The sequence below is a fragment of the Heloderma suspectum genome, chromosome 6 (assembly GCF_057233095.1).
Source record: "Heloderma suspectum isolate Gila_16-S chromosome 6, 16-S_ref, whole genome shotgun sequence".
NCBI classification, from domain to species: Eukaryota; Metazoa; Chordata; class Lepidosauria; order Squamata; family Helodermatidae; genus Heloderma; species Heloderma suspectum.
Window position 1 is genome coordinate 39,354,982 of NC_139463.1, and position 18,526 is coordinate 39,373,507.

The 18,526-nt window shown below is 42.7% G+C and overlaps 2 protein-coding genes across 8 annotated transcripts in view; one reads left to right on the top strand and one right to left on the bottom strand.

The window, feature by feature from the left end:
• Positions 1 to 14,385, bottom strand: part of LOC146340664 (uncharacterized) — a 71,400-nt gene extending 57,015 nt beyond the window's left edge. The window contains exons 1-3 of the mRNA XM_084803996.1: positions 14,346 to 14,385; positions 11,432 to 11,648; positions 10,722 to 10,758 (exon numbers count right to left, since the gene is read on the bottom strand). Coding sequence (XP_084660122.1) covers positions 10,722 to 10,758; positions 11,432 to 11,648; positions 14,346 to 14,366 — 275 coding nt within the window. The 5' untranslated portion in view covers positions 14,367 to 14,385. The remainder of the gene's footprint in view (positions 1 to 10,721; positions 10,759 to 11,431; positions 11,649 to 14,345) is intronic.
• Positions 1 to 18,526, top strand: part of PEBP4 (phosphatidylethanolamine binding protein 4) — a 360,734-nt gene that overhangs the window by 168,561 nt on the left and 173,647 nt on the right. The gene's annotated exons all lie outside the window — the stretch shown is intronic.

Consider the following 18,526-nt stretch of genomic DNA (forward strand, 5'->3'; position numbering starts at 1 on the left):
GGACTGGCAGTCACTGAGATTGGAGCTTTTCCTTTCCACAGCACTAGAGATTACCGGTATGATTCACCAGTTTACCGCTTCTCCCTCTCCTCCCGTTCTGGGATGTCAGTTGCACTTTCTGCCTGCCAGAGCTCTGCCATTTATGCCATCTCAGGTGGGAGGCCCAAACTGATCCCCAGAAATAAAAGCAAGGTTATTTCAGGTATACGTTTGTGGGGAAGAGGACCAGCTGCACCAGGTGGGCCCTGAGCCTGTCTCTGCCCCTGCCAAACAGGTACTGAAGGTGGGAGTGCGACTTGGAGAAGCATGGAGGAACATATGAAGGCCCACCCACCGCCTCTCCAGAGATGCCAGCAACCAGTTACTATCAGCAAATAGCAGCAGTAGAGGGCAGCAGCTCTAAAGGCCAGGAAGAAAGGGGCAAGCGCAGATCTTATCTGCTCCTTCTTATCTGCTGCTCTCTTTTATACTGTTTTATATTTTGCATCTTAACATTTTAATATGTGCCTGGGAAGTCCATTGAGCAACTCAGGGGGTTGGGGAGTTGCCACAATAACTGTGGTCATGGGTAGGGGAGGTATGGCGTTGGGGGATTAACAGGCCAGCTGAGGAGAAGAGAGGCTGGACATCTTATGGCTGTCCCCTCTTCTGGTTCTTCCCCCAACCAGATGGTTCCAGGCAGCCTTACCAGCTTGCCCTCAGGTCTGGTGGTGCTGCTGCTGAATGCCAGGTCGGCCCAAAATAAAATCTCCCTTATTCATGATTTGATTGTGGATGAGGGGGCTGATCTGGTATGTATTACTGAGACCTGGGTGGTGGAACTGGAAGGGGTTACTCTCTCCCAGCTGTGCCAGTGTAGCACCAACACCGACTCGAGGGTCGGGGAGGGGGGGTTGCCGTGGTCTATAGGAATTCAATCCCTCTCTCTAGGCTTCCTGCTCATTCGAGTGCAGATCTTGAGTGCTTGTACCTTGTGTTGGGTACCCGGGTAAAGTCTGTGAAGTCTGTTTACAAGTAGCTGTGCTTGAGAACCAAACACTTCTAGCCTATTCTGGGAATGAACGCTAGGGGTGCTTGCTAGTGTCGTGCTGCCTCATTGCTGACATGTATTATATAAAACCCATTTCACCCAATGGCTCATGGTTCAGAGAAGCTGTCTAATCCAACCATTGGGTACGCCTGTGTGCTGGAAGTTACCCAATAAAGCACTCCTTGTAAGTAAGCCTTTGAGTCTGATTTATCACTATCTTGGCACTTCTAACCTAAGAGTTCAACGCCCACGGCCAAGCAATACATGGGAGAGGGACAGGGGGAGTGCAACCCTGTTGATTCTCCTGGACCACTCAGCGGCTTTCGATACCATTGACCATGGTATCCTTCTGGATAGGTTATCTGGGTTGGGAGTTGGAGACACTGCTCTGCAGTGGTTCCGCTCCTACTTGGATGGCCAATTCCAGAAGGTGGTGCTGGGGGATTATTGCTCTGTGCCATAGCAATTGTGCCATGGGGTTCCACAGGGCACTATTTTATCCCCCATGTTGTTTAACATCTACATGAAACCGCTGGGGGAGGTTATCTGGAGGTGTGGGCTGAGATTCCATCAATATGCGGATGACACCCAGCTCTACCTCTCTTTCTCATCAAATCCAGGTGAGGCAGTGGCTGTTCTGAATCAGTGCCTGGGCCTGGTAATGGACTGGATGAGGGCCAATAAACTCAAACTCAATCCAGACAAGACAGAGGTACTGTTAGTGGGTTCATCTTCCCAGCTAGGTGATATTCAACCTGTTCTGGAGGGGGTTGCACTCCCTCTAAAGGATCACGTTCGTGGTTTGCGGGTGCTCTTGGATCCAGAACTGTCACTTGAGGCACAGGTGAACTCAGTGGCACAGAGCACTTTTTATCAGCTTAGGCTGGTATACCAACTACGCCCTTATCTGGACAGAGATAGCCTAGCTACAGTGATCCATGCTCTGATCACTGGATTACTGCAATGCGTTATACGTGGGGCTGCCTTTGAAAATGGTAGCGAAACTTCAGCTGGTCCAAAATAGGGCAGCAAGATTGTTAACAGGGACTGGCCAACAAGCTCATATTATGCCAGTACTTTTCCAGCTGCACTGGCTGCCAGTCCATTTCTGGGCCCAATTCAAAGTGCTGGTATTAACATTCAAAGACCTTAACAGCTTGGGGCCAGGTTATCTGAAGGATCATGTACTCCCATATGTGCCTGCCCGGACCTTAAGATCATCCTCAGCGGCCGTTCTCCGTGAGCCCTGGCCAAAGGAAGTGAGGCGGGTGGCTACTAGGAGGAGGGCTTTTTCTGCTGTGGCACCCCGGCTGTGGAATGAGCTCCCTAGTGAGGTTCGCCTGGCACCTACATTGTGGTGCCAAGTGAATACCTTTGTATTTTCTGAGGCATTTTAGCTCTTTAGACTTTTAGCTTTGCTGTTTTAAATCTGCATTTTAAATCCCTGCACTGCTGCTAGGTTTTATTCTGGTTGTATTGTTATACTGTGGTTTTAATGTTTTATATATTTTGTATTTTTTTATTGTGTGCTCTTTTGTTTTAATTTTTGTGAACCACCCAGAGAGCTTCAGCTATTGGGTGGTATAGAAATGAAATAAATAAAAATAAAATAAATAAAATAAAATAAAATAAGTTGTCTCATGCAGGGAATATCATTAGATTTTCAGTTGCTCAGCACTTCGCCCATCACAGTCTAAAGGTATTTTATTCATGCCCAAATCTTTGGGTTGCAATCCAGCACACACTTAACTGTAAGCAACACTGAACACAGTAGGACTTCATCCTGCACATGGACCTTCCAGTCTCTCTTGTGCTATTGTGTCATGTGTGAATGTTGTTAATGCAGGATACAAAAGAGGAAAGAAATTAAATGTAGCTAGGACCAATTTTACTTTTGCATTACAGACCAATTAAAGCCAGAGCCAATAAGTCTCATGTGAAAATGCCATTCAGCCATATCTGTAGTTTCAAGGTAAATATCTGTGATTTATTTATTTATAAATGTATTAGCTGCTTTTCAGCTAAAGAGGTTTTCAAAGCGACTTACAAAAAAACACTCTAACATTGTGACTATAATCAATACAAATTACACTATTAAGAACAGTTTTAAAAATACAGTAAAAAGCACACCGACTAAAAACTAAGATAAAAACAACAGCAAACAGCATCAAGAATATCAGTAGCCAGAAAGATATATAAAATGTGCTTAACCTGTTGGCAGAAAAAGAACTATGAGGTGACTAGTAGCAGTGATGTGGATTTTCTGGAAAATTTTCTGGAAAATATTCCAATGCAAATTACATTCATTTGCATAGGGTCATTTGCACAGGAAAAAAAATCAATTTGCATTAGAAAATGTTCTGTTGCCCTGGGCAATTTGAGGTCCTCCAGAAGTTTTGGCCTACAACTCTCATCATCCCTTACCATTGACTATGCTGGCTAGAGCTGATGGGAGCCATAGACCAAAATATCTGGAGGGGCACAAGTTGTCCATCCCTGCCCTGGAGGGATCTAATTTAGCACGTTTATTTTACTTGTATTTAGTAAACAAACCTAAGAAAAAGTACCACGTGTTAATTTTTTGTCCAAATATATTACAAGTATTTGACCTGATTTGGGGGTAGGGAATGGGGTGGGGATTACAGCACACTTTATGTGATTTAAGTGTTAGAATTTTTAATTGGAATACTTGTAAAAATTTAAAGACAATAGCATGTAGCTCCCTTCCATTATTTACATTTAAGAAAAGAAACCCAAGGTTACTGGAAACGGTTGATGCACTAATTAATTTTAGCAACCCAGAGTACTCTGCATGATATGCTGACAACCACTCATCTATTTTAACACAGTTCAACTTCCTTCCATTAAGGTTGTTGGGGCACCTTCAGTTTCACTGTCACTGTTTATTAGTTCTATTTCACTCTGAGACATACATGTATTTCAGTTATATATATGTATTCTCTAACATACTTGCTAAGGATAATCACCTGAAAAGCATTAATTACAACTTTGAAACTGCCAAGCTTGCCTAATATTGTATTTGCAATTGGCATACCTTCATTTTTACTAATGAACTTATGAAATGGGAAATTTTCCACTGAAAAATAAAGTCCTGGAAAATTTTCTGTCCCACATCACTGGCTAGTAGACATTACTGTTTTGGGAGTCCCTGACTGTAGATGCCATGCCAGAAAAGACCCTCGTCTGCACTCCAGTCTCCCATCTGAGAAAGGGGGAATATAGAAAAAACCCTCCAATTCAGATCTGAGAGTATGGGGAAGAATTTGCAGAAAGCATTCTCTAAGAAATTATCATCGGGGAGGGGGACAGCTGAAAAGAGGTGTGTCTGTATGAAAAAATAGTGAGTGGGCATATCTGCACACAATCACATTAGAAAATTAAATCCCAATAAAGTAAGGGAGGAGGGACAGGAGGTGCAAAACATCCAGATGACTGTGTGCATGGCAAAGTGTAAGGTTGGTACTACTTTTCTGAAATACTAGTTTAGATATTACTCAAGTTTTGCTGGATTTTATAGTTTCCTGGTAGTAACAGCGCGACACTAAAAATAATAATGGCCCAAGGGAACCATTGATGTTCCTATCAAAAATGCAGATTAGGGCAGGACAGGAGAGTAACTCACAGTTGATCAGACTACAAGCACACTGATTTCCAGGGCTACTGACCAGACATTTTTCTGATAGACCGTGCTCATGTATGCACATAAAAGACTTGCAAACACATGTGCATTCTCACACATGTACATAATAATGGGAGGAGTGTATTTTCAGATTCCTGGGATGTCTGTTATTCTTTGGGGTCTGGATCAGGGCCCCATTTTGCCCTTAGTTCTCCCTTCTTTGTGTTGTGTTGTGCCATGTCATTGACATGGACCCTGGTATGATAATACCCTAGACATGTTTATTTACCTTATAGCCTCTGAATTAATCTTTGTCATGGTTGGTTTTCAATTTGTGTGCCCTGATTGATTGCAGCTCCCTACTGCGTCAGTGGGATACGCTGCTGCTTTGTAGTAATGTTGCAGATCTCATAGTCATTATGTATTGTTCCGTCTTGCTGGGGCCTTTTATAGATGACTTTCTGGTTATTAAACCAAGTGTTTGAAAGGAATGGAAAGTGGTGCTGTAAGTGATGACTGGGATTCTTATATAACATTAAGTTATCACTGCTTGTGTCACAATTTTGCATAATTTTCTGACATCTTTATTAAGTAAATCCTAAACAGATAGTAATTAGGTTGCATAGAAAAATAAGGTTAAAAAGGGCCAGGAGATCATGAAGAAGAGCCCTGTGGTCCAATGCAGAGCATTTTCAAGACAACAGTATGCCCACATACATATTTTGCCCCTGGCCCCAGAGCTGATTCATATAATCCAGACCACAAGAAATATGTTAGGTGGATATTGTATTTATAATTTATTTCCAGACTTTGCTAGCCTGTTTTTCCCTTTAAAGTAAATGCCAAAGTGGTGTACAAATTCCATAATGCAAACCACAGAATAGAAACAGCAGAACATCAATAAAAATCTACAAGATTTTTCAGGACCCCTCAGTAGCAATACCATTAAAATATTGATCATTTTAAAGGCATCCTAAAAGCACTTTGGGGTAAATATGCCTTCACTGCCTGCTGAAAGGCGAGTAGAGATGGAGCCAGACAGATCTCCTTTCTTCATTGATTGATTGGATCAGATCAGATTTGTACCCCATCTTTCTACCAAGAAAATAGCACTCAAGGCAACTTACAATCATAGATAAATAAAAACATGATTTAAAAAAATGCATTAAAACACAGTTAAAAGCACAACAACAACAGAATATAAAACCACCCAACCCAACAGACCTTTTTACAAGCCAAAGGCCTGCTTAAATAAAAACATATCTGAGAGGGAGCCAACCTAGCCTCCCCTCGGCAGGGAGTTCCACAGCCTGGGAGCAGCCACTGAGGAGGCCTTTTTTTTGAATCCCCATTAAGTGTGTCTCCAATGGCAGCAGGAGAAGGGCCTTCCCTAACTATCTGAAAATACCGTCAGACTCGTATGAGAGAAGATGGTCTTTTAGGTAGCCTGGTCCCAACTTAGGGCTGTATAGGTCATAATCAGCACTTTCAATTGTGCTTGAAAACAGACCAGTAGCCAGTGAAGCTGTTGTAACAAGGGGTCTCCTGCTCCCTGTAACCAGCCCTAGTCAATAGTCTTGCCACAACATACTGGACTAGGTAAAGTTCCCAACCCCTTTTCAAGGCAGCCTCATATAGAGCACATTACAGTAGGCCAAGAGCGATGTAACTAAGGCATCTGTGACTATGGCCAGATCAAACGTGTCTAGGAACAGGTACAGTTGGTGCACTAGGTTCAGCTGCACAAATGTGCTCCTGGCCACCACCGAAACCTGGGCATCCAGGTTCAGGGCCAAATCCAGGAGTACACCCAAATTGCATGTCTGAGTCTCCAGGAGGAGCATAGCCTTATCCAGCACAGGTTGAGTCTCTATTCCCCAATTGACTAACCAGGAGCACCTCTGTCTTGTCTAGATTACGCTTCAGTTTGTTTAGGGATGGTGCAGATGCCCGATTGAGTCCAGGAGTCCATTGGGCTCCCCCACACCTGCTTAGCCTCTGGCTTCATTCGCCCCCGCTTGCGCCCTCCCGGATGTTCACTGCAGTCACCCGGACCCGTCTGCAAGCACCCACCGTTTTGCCAGGCTTATTTTTTATGGGAAAAAGATGGTCATTAAAAGTGCACATATTTAAATATGTGCAAATTTGGACTTGGAAAGGCTGATCTACACAATATTAGAGGCATAAGTGTCCCATTTATGCCTCCAGTATTGCGTATATCAAGCTTTTCCACCCCAGATTTGCACATATTAAAATATGTGCATTTTAATGACCTTTTTTCTGTAAAAATAAGCTTAGCAAAACGGCGGGCATTCGCAGACAGAATCCAAGGTGAGTGCAGGTGGTTTGGCAAGCTCATAGGGGCTCAAGCCTAGGTCCAAGGGGGCTTGAGCGGGGGCAGGGCTTCAGTGGGCGCCCACCGATACCAGATGGGGGTGGGTTTGTCCATCCCTAGTTTGTTGGCAATCACCCAGTCCATTACCAACATCAGACAGCTTCCTTGGATTTATTTATTAACAATATTTATATACCACTTTGCATTTGAAAGAAAATCTGAAGCAGTTCACAAAAGAATAAAAACAAACAAAACCAACGAACAAAGATCACACACACACGTATTATAAGGTTAGATGGAGAGATAGAGTTGGGTGTCATCAGCATACTGGGGGCACCAAAAGCCAGAACCCTGCAGAGTCTCTTCCAGAGAGAGTTATGTATATATTAAATAGCATGGGGGATAAAATTAAGCCCTGACCGACACCACAATGGCTATGGCATTAAACAGGAATCTTTCAGCACCACCATCTGAAATTTTCCCTCCAAGGAGGACCAGAGCCATCACAATCTTAAAATGGAGTGTAGGGAGATGGCAGCCATCATTGGATTAGACTTTCCTAGGTGCTATTGCTTTGGGTTTATTTCTTATTTGTTTATTTTATGTGGGCAATATCCAGTTCGATACTCAACTAATGTAAAATACATTGCACTAGCGTTAAGTGACCACTAGCACAATGCCAATGATATTTGCTGGCATGATGGGTTTCCACAGAAAACCTATCGCACCGGCAAATGCTACTGGTGTTGTGCTAGAGGTCACTTACGCTAGCACAACATAATTTACATTAGAACTAGTATTGTTGGATACTGCCGTTTTATATCCTGCCTGTCTGCAAAAACAAAAACACTGGTGCTCAAGGCAGCTAACAACAAAATCCGCATTAAAAATCAAACCTCAATTAAAAACAAATAAATTAAAAACACCTAATGATGCTCGGACAAAAACACACACATGCATCCTTGTATGCTTCTCAAGGAACTGCAGCTATCTAGCCTGTTTTCCCTCAGAGGAGAGGAAGGGTCCTAGTCCTTCCCTTCTCTAGTCCTCTAACCTTCTTTACCTATCCCAGAAGACCTTGAAAAAATCCAGTTAATTTAACACAGAAGTTGGGAAGGGTGTGCCCTGACACAAAGGCTTCCCTATCTGTACTCAATAACATAGTCCTAATTTTGCTGGGGAGACTTAAGCAGTTTGGGCAAACAAGTATGTGTGCAAAAATTTTAATGCAGGATGTGAGCCTGTGTTGGAAAAGGCACAAATGCTTGGTTGCTTGCTTGCTCTACCCTCAGTGGCTTTGTCTTGCTATGACTGGTTCAAGCTCAGCTTAGGAACAACTATGGGGCAAATCCATTAGCGTGTCAGCGGACAGGCAAAAGGGTCAAATACAGTTTTATCAGTCCAGCAAGAGGGACTGGAAGCAAATTCAAAGCAGGAGAAGTCAGTAAGCAGGCAAAGGTCAAGAACATAAGATTACTCATCAAGAAAGAAGAACTCCAATAGAAGGATCTGAGGCATATAGCCAAGGTCAAAACACAGGTAAGCAATCCAACACAAACACAGTTCAAAGAGCAGAGTCTAGCAGGAATTCAAAGGTCAGTGCCACAGACAAAAAGCAATAGCTCAAGGCACTAGAGCTGATAGAAAAATGATACTCCAGCAACTCCCAAGTGAAAGCTTATATAGCTAGAGCTTCCAGAGCCCCACCCAGGTCTCAGCTGCATCATATCAGAGGCTTCTGTAAGAAGTCCTCCTCATAAGGAGGGCCCTACTCATGGAGTCCTTTACTCATGAGTAGCCTCTCTTTGTAAATGGATACTCCTCCTTGCAGAGGTTCCTCTGGCCTGCTCAGGGATTAGGGGGTTGCTCAGCCTCTGCCTCAGAGGCAGAGTCCCTGCCTCTGAGTCCTCTTGCAGGGATGGACCCACAGCCATCTTCCATAAGGGCCCAGATTCCCCCTGCTCTTCTGACATGGGCTATTCTGTGATGTTCTTCATCTCTGGGAGCTCTAGCTCCTGCTCTAAGAAGGATTCCTCCAGAAGGGGCATAACAGTCTTCCTCAACTATATGATTTTTGAGGCAAGTTCTTGGTTATCTCATTTTTAACTTCATAAGAACATAAGAAGAGCCATACTAGCTCAGACCAAGGGTCCATCTCATCCAGCATTCTGTTCACACAATGGCCAACCAGCTGCCCACAGGAAACCTATGAGCAGGACATGAGTACAATTGCACATAAGAACATAAGAGCCATGCTGGATCAGACCAAGGGTCCATCTCATCCAGCATTCTGTTCACATAGTGGCGAACCAGCTGATGATGGGAAACCCATAAGCAGGACATGAGTGCAACAGCACTCTCCCACCCATGTTACCCAGCAACTCGTGTACATACACATACTGCCTCTGATAGTGGAGGTGGCATATAGCCATCATGACTAATAGCCATTGATAGCCTTCTCCAGGAATTTGTCTAACTCCCTCTTAAAGCCATCCAAATTGGTGGCCATCACTATGTCTTGTGGTAGGGGATTCCATAGTTTAACTATGTGCTGTGTGAAGAAGCATACCCTTTTATCTGTCCTGAATCTCCCACCAATCAGCTTCATGGGAAGACCCCAGGTTCTAGTATTATGAGAGAGGGAGAAAAATATCTCTCTATTCACATTCTCCACATCATGCATAATTTAGTACGCTCTTACTCTCCTCTTCTCCAAGCTAAACAAGCTGTTGTAACCTTCCCTCATAGGGGAGTTGCTCCAGCCCCTTGGTCATTTTAGTTGCCCTTCTTTGCACTTTTCCAGCTGTAAAATATCCTTTTTTAGTGTGGTGATCAGAAGTATACACAGTATTCTAAGTGTGGTCACACCATACATTTTTATAAGGGCAGTATGATATTGGCAATTTTATTCTCAATTCATTTCCTAATTATGCTTAACTAATTGTGCACCCTCCTGTCCATGTTCCCCAGCAACTGGTATACTTCCTTGTTGGTATCAGAAGAAAATTAGTTTGTTGCTGAAAATGGTGCTGTTTAATGACATCTAGATAAGTGTGTGTGTGTGTGTGTGTGTGTGTGTTTGGGGGAGGGAATTCTCCAGTGTAAGGAAACAAATCTCAGCTTTGGTGTTGATGCCTGAGCTCCATGTGTGAGGGTGGCACAGACCAGCCCTGAGGGCAAATTCTTGCTGCAACAAGTTTCTGTGTTTAACAGGTTTTCCATGAATTGTATTAGAAGTTGAGTGTCAACTGTTATTATTCATGCCCTGCAAACAGATGGGGTTTAATTGCTGTTACTGTCAGCCTAGCTGTAAATATCACAGGGAAAAAAGAGCTCTTTGGCTAATTGTTTTAAAATAAAAGTTGAGAAAGTATGTATAGAAATTATAGATCAAGTGTATTTTAAAAATCAAACTGTTTATATTGCCTTTAAATACAGTCTTTAGTCAACAGCATTAGGATCAGTGAATGGCGTAGACATACAATGCCGCCCTAGGGCCTAAGATGCCAGAACAATATGACAGCAGTAACATATTACTGATGGGGGTGGGGAGGGCCAACAGGAAATGTGATTGGCCAGCACACTAGAATAATAGAGTAGCTAATCTTTGTAATTTCATGGGCACCATTAAGGCAAAGTGCTGCTTTTATATAGCTTTGGGGAGGACAAGGTACCATACATACGGTTGCAAAGGGATTGAAAGTTAAGACACATACCTGCTGGATAGGGAGGAGTATTGCTTTCCTCTAGCTCCTAAGGAAAGTTATATGACAAAATGACAGGCAATAAATATGGGAGAACATTGAGTTGAGCTTTGTTGTCATTACTGTACCATTCATGTATGTTTTGGAACGATTTCCAAATCTATCTTTGGCTATGCTGCTTTCTTAGATGCTGACCTTCACTTGGGAGAAAGTTTTAATGTGCCATTGTGCTGAGCCAGAGCTTCAGCTTATCATGACACAATTGCCTCATATTTTTCAATTGTGGGAATTGTGGGTAGGAGCTGGGGATCATAGTCAGTTTTTACACTTCCCCACTAAGACTGAGAACACATGGTTGTATGATACAATTTATATGCAATTATTCCTTGATCCACTTCAGTCCTTCTTTTGTACACACAGTCATATGGTCACTCTTAGAAGTTGACTGCTCATGTGAGCCAGTGTGACTTTTGAGTCAGGGTGTGCATAGCCGCAACAGAGTTTGCAATCTGGAAAATATATTTTGCATGTTGGAGGTTGCAAAAGATGTTGTGAATGAGGTTTATGAGCACTCAAATCATGTGTTACTCTCTTCAGCCAAGCATTTATTGTATTTATTAGATTTGTATCTCCTTTTCAAACTGAGTCCCTGGAGCAGCTTTCAACATTCATAAAATGCAATAGATCCTTTAAAAACTGTACACTTTAAACAAATAGCAAACCTCCACACTTGGAGAGTGTTTCTTTCCTCTGAACCTGAGAGAATGCTGGGATCAGTAGAAGGGGCAACTCTGAGCTTATCAAGGCGCAGCATATGATGGTATCTTCACCTCTGCCTCTTTCCTGGTTCTCGCTCACAGGATAGTTGGTCTTTTGTGGCCTCTGTGCTGAGTGAGTGATGCCTCCCAAGAGATAATGAAGCTGCTGAATGGAAATGAACTGGCCAAAAGGGTGACAAGGCAATTAAAAAAAAAAAAACATAAATGTTGTGATATCCAGAAAATACGAAGTTCTATACATGGCATAGTATCACATAGCTAAAGATAGTACAAGGTATATTTATATTAGAGGTGGTAACTTTAATCAACATCTACCATTTTGAATACAGAAGCAGCAGGGAGTTTTATTTTGAATTAGTGCAGAATCAAGCTTTTTACATAACATAATTCCTTTGGAGCCCAATCCTACATCTTTACCACAATCACTTTACAAATATAATTAAGGAAGGGAGAAACCTTGCTCTGGCAGGAGGAGGGGAATCATTTGCTTTGTTTTTCCTTGTAAAAAATTATAGCTGGTATGAAGTGTATTATTTGCCACCACTGAGATCACAGGAACTATCTAATAACTGTTTGTGACAGTTATAAAGTAGTAGTAGTACATGCTTCTGTTGAGTAATGCCTGTTGCATTCAAGGTAACATTACAAAAACCTGAAAAACAGGTTGACCATGACCAAACTGCAACAGAAAGAAAAAGAAAGAGAAACAAGTGTATTGCCAGCTTCAAGAGGAAAGCAAGAGTGCTTCTGTGTCTGTACAAATATACCGTCTGTACGAGCCCTTTGAATTAGCTTGTAAATGAGAAAATCTGTTCTTGCTATGCACAGATCCAGAGAATGTCTGGTACGTTTCCTGATTCTTCTGGATACTATAGGTATCTTTATCTGGGCACTGTATGACCCCAAATGAACTACTGTTCAGGGCATTCAGTGCATCATAGGCTTCCTGCTCCGTTACACCGATTAGGGTGGCCCAATGTCCTCTTTTGCAGAGGACGGTCCTATATTTGAAGGGATGCCAAAGGATTGACCTTTATTTGAAGGGCTGTCCTGTCCAATTCTGGTTTAAAGATTAAGAACCATAAGAACTGTTGCCTGTCAACAGTTAGCACCTGAACAGCAGACTGAACAAGCAGGCACACAGGGCAGCTGGTCACAGTCTTCCACACTATGGTAAAATGCACTGTATTTCTATTTAAATTATAATAATTATTTCTAGATTTGCATCTATACATATAAATTAGCATATGCAAATCACCATCCTCTTTTGTCCTCTTTTTTTTTTTTGGTGATGCATTTCCTCTTTGGGGGCAATTCATAAGTGGCAAGCCTAACACCTATACTGCTGTGAATAACGTACTCAAACTCATGGGCAACTATAGATGTCGATAATTCATTCCTGTCTCCTTGTAACAGGAGTGCAAAATGGTTAACACAAAGTGCAGAGCCCGGGCATTTTGTGTGTTTGATTGAAAGGACCAAGCCTCTTACTGAGCTCCCACTAAGGCAGAGGTAGGTAATACGTGGACTGCATGTGCCCCCCTTTGTGTGGTCGCTGCCACCCCTGCCACTTTTTCGCAAAAAAAACGGTTTGCTGCCAATTTCAGCAGCAAACTGCTCAGCAATCTTAAAAAGGACACATTTAGCTTGTTTTCAAGCTAAATGTGTCCTTTCTAAGGGTTTGCCTCCACATTTTGGCAGCAAACCTCTGCTGTTTTGCCACCGCAGCAGGAGTGCGGGCCATGGGGACGGAGGGTGTCTAGAGAGTGAAAAGTGGTCTCCAGACCCCCTGAAATTGCCCCACCCCTGAACTAAAGTATATTCTTAGCTGAACTGTAATTAATGCGCTTAGGTAATTACAGTCTAAAGCGCAATTGTTAGACAATTCTCACTACCGCCACCAACCAAAGAGAGCTTCTTTTAATGCCAAAGGAAAAGTAATATATCAGCATAAAATGTATGCATAGGATCAGGCTATAAAGGCAATTCCCTCTTCATAATTTCTTTACGTAGTCATATTGGCCTGTCTGTGAACACTGATAAATTCAAGCTCTGATGGATTGCTTAAACAACTCCAGAAAGTGTGTGACAGAACTGAACCATCTCCTCAACATATATATTCACTGAGAGATCTGAATATGGGTATGGGGAAACAAGGGTTAACATCTGTAGAGCCGAGGTAATGTTGGGTGCATTCACACCTGCGCTCTCAAACAGTAGTAGCTTACTCTAGTGGTAACTGGAAATAAATTACTTCTGCCTTGTCTGCACTGCCAATTCTTTCTTCTCTCCACTAATAGTGCAGACAACACAGAAGTTAAGCATTTTATTGCTGAGGTGACTGCTGGAATAAACTCCTGTTGTTTGAGAGTAGAGGGGCAAATGCACCTGTTATTTATTGAGGAAAAGCTTTATGGATTTTGTGACTGTTTAGCAGTAGGCCGTCCTTTGGCCTAGACGTTATTTGCAACCAATCTCTATATAAAGAACCAAAAAGGTTCAAACTATATTCATAACACAATCATGATAAAACTAATTTAAAGGATCAAATACACTTTTACATTTTCCTTTAACTCTGCCTCTAGCACGCACAAAAATCTTCATTGAAAAACTCAATCCAAGAGATTATTACTAACATAGCTATCACTCCCGAAGTCTAGCAGTATACACTTTGATCTTTTCCCAGTGCTGAGTTTGGGCAAATCATCCCATAAATAATTACTACACCCAACTTACTGTCCAAAACCTTACAGTTGCTGCCTGGAGTTTATAGATAGAGCACTTATCTCCTTCACCAATGTAGTTCAAAGTTTTTAAAGTTTTTCTTCTGCAACTCAAAGCTATATACTGTACTCACCCACATCTGTTCTCCCACCATCTCACTAGCAGCTCCCTCTGCTCTCAGTTTGAGCATGGAGAAGGAGAGAGAACTAGCCAGTAGTAAAACAATTTGCATTTTGCACTACATAGTATGGGGGGAAAGTGTAGGGAAAAACTACGGAACAGCTTTTCAAGATAGGTTTTCTATCAAATTTCTATGTTTGATACTTCAGTTAAGTTCTTAACATTTTTTAATGTCTTCAATATCATTTTGAAGATACAGTTTGTGTCTTCACAAAAATGTATAAGGCAATATTATTCTGTAGGTTTCTGAATGGCAGAGGAGTGAATTACTTGGACCAGTATGAGGTCTGCCTGCCATATAAATCCTATTTATGTGTGTACACCATAATTTTTGTGGTATTGGTCACAGAATTCAGCTTCCTGGGAATCTCAGCTTTCACTTTGATATGGCGGTGAACATAGGCTTGAAAGTGTGTGGGCAATGCCTCCTAGACTCTCAGAAGCCAAAGGGGTGACTGAATAAGATTTTGAATGGTCTAAGCATCAGTGTCCTACATAGCTTTGCCATGATGAGCAAAGGAAAAAAGCATTGTGCAAAATAGGAACAATGACCGAATGTATGCAAAAATGGGCGTATTTGAACTGTTGTTGAAATGGTATTAAATGTTTAGCTGGTTTTATTGGTATTGTGCTGGTCTTATTTTTCCTGCTGTGTTCATTTTTATGAAGTGTTACATTTTATTCTTTTTAATGATGGTTTGATATGATGTACTTATGTTGTTTGTAATGTTGGTTTTGTATATTGTATTTTCTAATGGAATCCACCTTGTGAGGGCATTTGTGCTAAAGGGTGACCTATAAATGCCTTAAATAAATAAGTAGCACACTTTCTCTTAATTTGCATAATTTACACAGATCATGATATTCAGCTTTTGGGGGTTCAAAATTTTAATTATGCTGGCATAGACTATTGATTGGTTGGTTGGTTGATTGATTGTTGCATACATCCCTGACCACCTTGTGAGGATTAAATGGTCTGTTGAACTCTTTTGCTGCAGATGAAATTTCTTTCCCACATAACAGCTATTTGCCTAGATCTGACCATATCATACAGAATTCCAATTACCATCAAATAAAAATAACTTTGGATCTCTCCCAACTTTACCAGGATCCAAATGCATTTATCTTTGTACCCATTAATGCCCTGGAAGAAATGTTGACAGAAGCAGCCGTTGGCTTGCTAACATTCGTTTTTCAGTGTTGTGATAGAGGTTACCCACCCTCCATAGAAGACAGCTCCGTAGGTTGCTTTGAAGATGATAGTGAATCAGTCCTTGCTGCCTTCATTTTCACAGCAGGTACCTACTTTATGCAGATTGAATTTAGGGTTTTTCCAGGATGCTTCTATTTCATTTAACATGCAAAGGCTAATAATTTGTCTCAATTCAATAAAGCGAAGGTTACAAACACTCTCTGCTGTTTATTTAAATGATGGCTTGTTAATTAGCTTCTTTCAACAAGGAGGGAATAAATCAGATAAAATGTACCAAAATGGCAGTGCAGCATTTTGCAGGCTTGTTGTTTCAGCCAGGCTATTTTGTGCTTGTCAGCTGTGAAATCTAATGAGCAGTTTGACTAGGATGAGTAGTTGGAATCTGCCCTGATATAGTTCAGACCTTGTTTCAGACAGTGCTCTAGCCAATTTGATCCCACACCAGAGGTATCGGCAGCCATCAAATAGTCAGTTGATGCCATACCATTCAAGCACAAGAGCATTATGTGGCTCTCAAAATCCTAACAACAATGTGGCAACCATAAACAGATAGCTCCCTTCCACTGCCCTGGTGTTTTGTGGAATGTTTGTTTTATTTTTTAATGTTTGTTTGTAGACAGAGCACCCCTGCATCAAGGCTGCCCCATATTGTTTTATTATTGAGAGCCAGTGTAGTACACTGGTTAAAATATTGGCCTGGGGACACTCAGATTAAAATCCCTACTCAGCCTTGAAGCTCCCTGGGTAACCTTGGTCCAGTAAACATCTCTCAGCCTAAGTTACTTTATAGGGTTGTTGTGAGGATAAAATGCTAGGTTAGGAACATTGTATATTGTCTTGAGCTCCTTGGAGGATAGGTAGGATATAAATGTAAAATGTAAATATAATTATATGGGAATGCATCCAAATCAGAGCTAGTACAAGGCCAAGGGGTGACCAATTCAAATTCTATCCTGGCTTATTTCAAACTTGCTTTGTAATTTCTCCTAAAGCTTCAGTTATATTGTCTTTACTTGTATACCATCAACTTGGTCTGTAATATTGTGGGAAAGAAGGATGACTCTAATTGCCCCCTATGATGATGGTCCTGGGGGATCTCAACTTCCATGCCGAGGCTGCTGTATCCGGGGCGGCTCAGGACTTCATGGCCGCCATGACAACCATGGGGCTGTCCCAACATGTCATCGGCCCAACGCATATAAAAGGACACACGCTTGATCTAGTTTTCTAGACTGGGCAGGAGGATGGTGATCTGAAAGTGGAGGAATTAACATCTGTCCCTTTGTCATGGTCAGATCACTTCCTGCTGAGGTTTAGACTCCTGGCGGCCTTCCCCCTCTGCAAGGGTGGGGGACCTATTAAAATGGTCCGCCCCTGGAGATTAATGGATTCCTATGGATTCCAGAGGGCTCTGGGGGATTTTCCTGCTGGTATGGCTGGTGCTCCTGTCGAAGCCCAGGTCACTCTGTGGAATGCAGAGATGACTCGGGCGATTAACACGATCGTGCCCAAGCGCCCTCTCCCTCTGAGCAGAGCCCGGCCAGCTCCTTGGTATACACCTGAGCTGAGGGCAATGAAGCAAGAGGGGAGATGGCTAGAACACAGGTGGAGGAAAACTCGTGCTGAGTCTGACCGAACACAGGTAAGAGCCCACTATCGAGCCTACTCTGTGGCGGTGAGGGTGGCAAAGAGACAGTTCTTTTCCACCAGCATTGCATCTTCTCAGTGTCGTCCAGTGGAGCTTTTCCGAGTGGTTCGTGGCCTGTTACAGTCTGGGCCAGGGAGAGAGACGGTGGAACCCTCGGCGGCATGCTGTGATAAGTTTGCAAGGCACTTTGAAGATAAAGTCGCTCAGATTCATCATGAATTGGACACCACGATTAATGCAGTTCCATTGGTAGAGGCGTTCAGAGCACCGTCTGGTCCAGTTTTATTGGATGAGTTTCAGTTACTGAGGCCTGAGGATGTGGACAAGGTGCTTGGCCAAGTCCGATCAACCACTTGTGTGCTTCACCCTTGCCCTTCATGGCTTATTAAATCAAACAAGGAGGGGATGTCCGGCTGGGTCCAGGAGGTTGTAAATTCCTCCTTGAGAGAGGGAGTGGTGCCTGCTGCTTTAAAAGAGGTGGTAATTAGACCACTCCTGAAAAAGCCTAAATTGGACCCAGAGGATGTTAACAATTATAGGCCAGTGGCCAACATCCCCTTCCTGGGCAAGGTGCTTGAGCGTGTGGTTGTAGGACAGCTCCAGGCACTGTTGAATGAAACGGATTATCTAGATCCATTTCAATCGGGCTTCAGGCCTGGTTTTGGAACGGAAACTGCCTTGGTCGCCCTGTGGGATGACCTCTGCCGGGAGAGGGACAGGGGGAGTGCGACCCTGTTGATTCTTCTGGACCTCTCAGCGGCTTTCGATACCATCGACCATGGTATCCTTTTGGATAGGTTGTCTGGGTTGGGAGTTGGAGGCACTGCACTGCAATGGTTCCGCTCCTACTTGGATGGCCGACTCCAGAAGGTGGTGCTGGGGGATTATTGCTCTGTGCCATGGAAATTAAGCCATGGGGTTCCACAGGGCTCTATTTTATCCCCCATGCTGTTTAACATCTACATGAAACCACTGGGGGAGGTGTTCTCCTGTGGCACCCTGGCTCTGGAATGAGCTTCCTAGCGAGGTTCACCTGGCACCTACATTGTATTCCTTTCGGCACCAGGTGAAGACCTTTTTATTCTCCCAGGCATTTTAGCATTTTAGCTTTCTGAACTTTTAGCTTTGCTGTTTTAAATCTGTATTTTAAACTCCTGCACTGCTGCTAGGTTTTATTGTGGTTGCATTGTTATATTGTGGCTTTAATGTTCTATATATTTTAAATTGTTTTATTGTGTGCTGTTTGGTTTTAATTTTTGTGAACCGCCCAGAG